The 6,577-nt window shown below is 40.3% G+C and overlaps 1 protein-coding gene across 1 annotated transcript; it reads left to right on the top strand.

The window, feature by feature from the left end:
- Window positions 1-1,896: 1,896 nt before the first annotated feature.
- Window positions 1,897-6,129, top strand: plek2 (pleckstrin 2). The gene is made up of 10 exons (XM_053434597.1): window positions 1,897-1,962; window positions 2,067-2,153; window positions 2,361-2,525; window positions 3,310-3,494; window positions 3,609-3,700; window positions 4,253-4,440; window positions 4,558-4,653; window positions 5,078-5,161; window positions 5,431-5,509; window positions 5,689-6,129. Exons 1-10 carry the CDS (start codon window positions 1,951-1,953, stop codon window positions 5,814-5,816), a joined length of 1,116 nt encoding a protein of 371 aa, XP_053290572.1. The 5' UTR covers window positions 1,897-1,950; the 3' UTR covers window positions 5,817-6,129.
- Window positions 6,130-6,577: the final 448 nt, after the last annotated feature.

Below are 6,577 nucleotides of genomic sequence, written 5' to 3'. Positions count from 1 at the left end.
TGGCGTGCCCAAAACACCATCATCTCTCCTTTGACGTAATTAATGTTTGATTTATGGTTAATGTTCCACAGAAGGGCATTCCAGACACACCTCCACTTACTTATCAACGCTGGGCTCTCAGCTCCGAGGAGTTTGTTTGACTTCAGCTCAGTGAAGGTGCTTGAGTCCCACAAACAGGATTCAGGGTTATTGTTTTCTTCTATGTGTTCAACAGATTCTCCTCCTGACACTCGTTTGGCTGTTTGCCCAAAAGAGACTGCAACGCATTCCAGTTGTCTAATGAGCACATGCCTCCGTGTGCAGGCTTCCTCACTGTGGAGACACAGTGGGGGGGGGGGGGGGGGGGGGGGGTCCAGGGGGTCTGCAGCACTGAGGAGAACTCACTCCCATCACAGGGAAGATCCTGAACTGGGTTTCATCCACAATAAAGGTTTATCTGATGTCATACGATCCTCTGAGACAAATTCAAACTCAATCTTTTCAGAAATCTTCTCTCAAGTACACTGCAGAATAATGTTTATATAATCTAACTCATGGAGTTTTATGGCTGAAACGTCTTTGATATGTGACAATTTCACTCATAAATATCAATCCCCATAATATGCCAGATTGTTTTCAACAAGATCTGTGAATTATTCATGAAACTGTTGAAAAATGACCTTTCTCACTGTGTTCTGCCCCCTGATTCTTCTCTGACCTTTATCACATCCTGTCAGCAAGTTTCACGGTGGTCTGTCCAGCAGTTTTTGCAAAGTCCTGCTAACCAGCAGACAGACAGAAAAAGTTAATATAGTTTATCTGCACAAAACTAATATCGACATCATAGCAGATCAGCTTGGCCATTTATATAAGTTTACCTTTTGAAGAATGCGGAAGAGATTCATGCATGAAGGTTTTTATACAGATTCCTTGAGGAAGATCATCTATCCCTTCTTTTTCCTGTTGCATTTTGGAGGCCACGTAGAGGAAACCTGCAGGAAGTCACAGTATTCAACTCAAGTTAAGATATGAGCTTTTAACTTGAGTGACTTACAATTTAAAAGTTGATATTTTCAGACCTAGAAAGGAGAAAAGATTATAGTGATGACTTAGCTGTAGAAATAACAAAAGGCCTTTTTCACAGCAGACACTTTTACTTGTTCTTACTTGCTCGATTCAAGTGACCCAGTGAGACATGACTGTGTAACTGTGAGTCACCCATCAAATGTGGTTCCTGGTTCATGGGTCATAATAAAGTTGAACCGCCTCCTTTTTATATTTCCTGTTGGCGACGTCAGTGATGATGATGTAAACATCAACTCTAAAGATCTAATTGTTTTAATCACTATTGTTTTTTAACTTTAAGGTGACACATCCTTCTTTCAGGAGAGTAAATTAAATGACAAAGTGTGAATCAGTGGCAGTTGAGAGTCAACATTTATTTATACAGCTCATTTAAAACAATAGAAGTTGAGCCAAAGTGCTATTTATGACAAATTAAGGCAACACCAGCATGTACATAAAAGACCCGCAAGATAACTTGAACCTACTACATATATGAAATACACGAGAGGACGCTGGAGTCCATGGACATCGTCTCCTTTTCTCTCTCATGCAAGAACCAGGAACCAGGAAAAGAAGGAATTAATAAATAAGCTGTGCAGGAGGCAGGAGTCTCAGGAACAATCCTCTTTCATGCTCAACAGGTTCAATATGTGCACTTTGCAGGAATTAACATGAACAAAGAGGTTGACAGTTTTTCATCAAAATGGGATAAAGCTGTGAGGTCAGAGGCTGTTTCCTGCAGGATGAAAATGACGGAGAATGAATTTGTGTGTGGAGTAAAAAAAAAACGGTTCCAGGAAACATGAGTCGTCACCAAAGAAAACTCAGTCACCACGAAGAAGGAGTCACTGCACCCTCGTGTGATTATGGGAGGAAAGTGCAGGAGTGCCTGGGTCGCCCACTCAAATGTTGAGCAAGGTGTGTGTCTGTGTGTGTGTGTGTGTGTGTTTGGGTGTGAACAGTGTGACACATTTAGTTGAGGGGGGAAACAAATCTCATCTCATCATTTATAACCTGAACAGGCAGGAACAGGCAGAGCTCAGTCGCTGGACGTCATGGAGGCAGACAAGAACAACTCGGTTCTCAGAGAAGGATTCCTGGTGAAGAGGGTGAGAGATTCTCCTGAAGCACATGCAGATAACAAGGCTGTAAAATATAGATTTGACTGAGTCTGTGCGACAAAGAGTTAGAGTTGTGTTTGACTTCTTCAGGATTTCTGAGATAAAGTCAAAGAAGTCTACAACGTAGGATCCTGTTTACACTGTGATCAAGACAAGATAAAGATTGTATAACTGTTCTATCTTCTCCAACTCCAGGGTCATATTGTGCCCAACTGGAAGGCTCGCTGGTTTGTGCTGAAGCCAGACAAGCTGCTGTATTATAAATACGAAGGAGGCAGGAGAGACTCGTGTCAGCGAGGGAAGATCCCGCTGAAGGACTGTGTGCTGACTTGCCCTTTTCTGGAATATGAAAATCGTCCGGTGAGTTTTTATCGGATTCAAACACCGAAAGATTAGAACGACATTCCAGACAACTGTTTTTTAAAGTCTTTTCATTGGAACAATGTTTAGATATTCTGTGAGAACGTATTTTTGAAATCACCTATTTAATTCTATGGATTCAAACTAATTTGTTAAGTTTTTGGTATTCAAACACTTGAATATGGTTATTTACAGATGTCTCTTCCTTAATAGAATCAAGAGACAAACCCTAAGGAGGATATAGTTATAATATACATGATATAATATAGAGCATACAGGAGGAAGACAGAAATGACCTGGAGTTATAGATTTAACTCAGCACTCAGTGTTTCCCTGTGTTTATGGTTTAATTGGTAGAAACCACACTGGAGGAGAGGCCTGACTCGTGGAGACAGGAAGTGGCCTCAGGTTAATGTTCTGTCAGGACCTGATTTCATACATCTTCCAACTTTGGAGAACAATTTGTTTCCCATAAAATAAATAATTGGATTTATTGGATCCAACAGCAGTAGAAACTGAAATAAGCACAAGTCAGGCACAGAACCACATACAGTCAGACTCTCATGTTGTGTTTTGATCCATAACAATTATTTTCTCAAAAGGAAATTGACTCTGTGATGAATATTCTAAAATCTAGATTCAAAATAATTCTTGATTAAACTTTAAAAAACAAAATTTTACCCCAAAAAATACATAATGTGGAAAAGTGTAAGTTGACAAGAGAAAAACAAGTAAACAAGGAGTTACGTGAATATGAATCTGTATAAAATATGCTTTTCAACAGCTGGTGTTAAAGCTCCAGACAGCGAACGGGGCGGCTCATTTCCTGGAGGCCTGTTCCCGAGAGGAGCGAGACGAGTGGGCCGCTGACATCACGGCCGCCGGCCTCGAGCTGAGCCCGTCTGACGGAGGGAAGGAGACGAACCAGCAGGAGCCTGATTCTCCGCGGCTCCACAACATAGACCTCAGGTGAACCTCTCCCACTGGTCTGAGGTGTTTCCACTGCCTCAACACGTGTGATCGTGACCAGACTCAAACCTCACGACACTTCAATCCTGCTTCTTCTTCTCCTCTCTCTTGAAGCAAAGTGCTGGACTCCATGTACGATGTTCACAGTGGAATCAAGATGAGCAGCCACATGGAGCAGGGCAGCACCTACAGCAACTGCTTCTCAGGTGACACAGGGAAACTCTGTTATAATCTCATAAGTTTTTTTTACTGTTACTTTGGTTTGTCTTCTAACTAAGCTCAATACTGTGTTTAACTGTGTTTAATATTATTTATTATGATTTAAAAAAATACCATGTCTGCTTATATGTACAGTATAAATGCTTTGCTATGAGTGTATAATGTCCATATATTTCCATTTCCATTAATATTACAGCTACTTTGACAGTTTGTCTCCTCACTTAGCTAAAAACTGAGTTGAACTGTTCCCTGTATTTAATTTGATGGTGATTATGTAAAGACATAAAGTATAAATACTTCCTCTGTCTGTGGATTTACAGGGTAAACATCTGAATTTATTTTCTTTTCTTTAAGTTCTGCTATTTCTCCATATAGTTTAATTAATGCAAATATGTTTATTTATACCTTCTATTATTTAAATGTCCAAAACAATGATACTGCATATTTCCATCTATTTACTGTATTTCTTTGTGAGCCTTGTGTCTGACTCCCTATCAGAATACAACGTGAACATGTATGGATGTGTGATGTGCCGGCAGGTTCAGCCGTGGTGGACTGGCTGGTGTTCATCCAGCTGGCTGGGACCCGTGTGGACGCCGTGACGCTGGCCTCGGCCCTGCAGGAGGAGGGTTGCCTGAGGCCTGTGGGAATAAAGAGCGTGGAGGCCCTCCGCACCGCCGGCCTCACCCAGCAGTTCATGGACGACTCCACTGCGCTGTACGGCTTCGTGAGTACCACTCGGTTTGACCCCTGACCCCTGACCCCTCTGTATTGGATGCATTCCTTGCTTTAACGTGCACAGGCCGATTCTACTGGTTTACGTCTGGTTTACGTCTGATCCCAGTCCGACAGTTTGAAGAAGCGAGGCAGCGTGAAGGCCGAGACCTCTGCAGTGGAGCTGAGTGGGAAAGTGGTAAAGAGAGGATATCTGCTCAAACAGGTAACACACAGTCCATCAGCTCTGTGTTAACATGCCGGAAGTCCTAATTAATACAAGTGTGGAGTTATAACTAATTCATTGTTTAGTGAGGCTTAATAAATCAGTTATAAACCATTAATAACAACAGCGTTCAGGTTGCTTTGAAAGAGTAAAAGCACATTTAAAAAAATCTATATTAAATGAGTTGGTGATGGCGCAGTACAAGGTGAGAAAATAAAAAACTGGATTATTATCATGAATAAACTATAAATTCAGGCTTATACCTGATCTATGAAGTATTAGTTTATGTTTTAATATATGCCAAAAAAACTAAATATTTATTATTGGAACATGGGAGCATAACTGTGAAGCGTTTTGATGTGTTTCTATTTCCTGACTTTGTGTTGTAATGAATTAGTCAAATTAAAACGTTGATAATCTTCAGGGACACCGAAGGAAGAACTGGAAGGTGCGACTGTTCGTGCTGCGTTCAGAACCAGCGTTCCTTCACTACTATGACCCCACCAAGGTGAGTTTACAGACCATAATATGAGGGACCAGCATCAGGCAATAGATCATAAGTTAATATATTACCTGGTTATTTATTTGGTCCGTGGTTAAAACTTAGAAAGGGGCCTTTTATTTACAGAAAAAAATGTTTTTAGTCCAAACAATCCAGTTGCTTTATTTGTCTGTGTTTCAGGTCGGTGATGTCATTACTGTTAAATCCCATTATATTGATAATAAGAGTAATAATGCTTCGGTCTGATCCTCTTCCTGTCTTGTGTCACATGTCAGGATGAGCTCAGCCCCGCCGGCGGCTTCTCTCTGCGCAGCTGCCTGGTGTCGTCTCTGAACGATAACGGAGTTCCCTCAGGTGAGTGAACCTGAACGTGTGAGAACTCACATGTTGATGTTTTGTTGTGGCGACAATGACAAAATTAAGAATAGTACAAGAAGGATAAACTCTACTTTCAACTTTCTACCAACTTTCTAGCTTTTGAAAAACGACATGTTGATTAATCGGATTCTGTCCTTTTCTTTCCTTCTGTGCAGGTGTGAGCGGAAACATTCAAGGAAACCTGTTTAAAATCATCACTCAGGGCGAAACACATTACTTCATCCAGGCCCCGACCAATCAGGAGAAGATGGACTGGATAGACGCCATCAGGCAGCAGACGTAGACCTCAGCATTTCAACATTTCAACATTTCAACCAGACTTTCGTCTGTTCTGAAGAAAATTGAAATTACACATTCCATGAATGTACTGTAGCGCCAAACTGGGACCGAGATTTTAAAAGAAATAACACTTGTGTGGATCTAATCTCCACCCAAACAAATTAGAAATGAAATAAACAGATTATTCTATATTTAAAACTTTGTACAAGGAGGATTTAAATGTACTTAAAAGTCCAACAAGTGTAGCAATGATTTTGTGATTTAACTTAAGTTTTCATGTGTTTTCTTATGAATTAAAAATAAAAAATAAAATATTATTTCTCCATGTTGATTTTTTAATAAATCACACCACTGGTGTAAAGTACATTTACTGGTCCAGTTTAACACTTATTTAGTAAAGCATGTGAGTATAATTTAATAAATTCCATTATCTTATCACTGGAAAAAGTGATATGATAATAAATTAATAGTTTCATACTCTGGGTGGTACATATATATATATATATATGTCTGTTTGATTGAATTCTCTCTGGTATCAAACAGATGTTACAAGTCTTAGATGCTACTTGGTAAACTCTGCAGAAAACCCAGCTGGAGTATTTTTACATGGTTTCATGTGGAACGTTCACTTCACTGAGGATCTGAAGACAAGAGGACGTACATGTCGAGACAGGAAAAGCCTGAGGAGACGTTTTTCACTGTGTTTTCCACTCCCTGCAATCACAGAGAGACACTCCCAGTCAGCCCAATGAGTCCAACCCTTAT

This window comes from Pleuronectes platessa, chromosome 11, assembly GCF_947347685.1.
Source record: "Pleuronectes platessa chromosome 11, fPlePla1.1, whole genome shotgun sequence".
NCBI classification, from domain to species: Eukaryota; Metazoa; Chordata; class Actinopteri; order Pleuronectiformes; family Pleuronectidae; genus Pleuronectes; species Pleuronectes platessa.
Note: the sequence above shows the minus strand (reverse complement) of the source record. Positions and strands in the feature narration are given on the sequence as shown.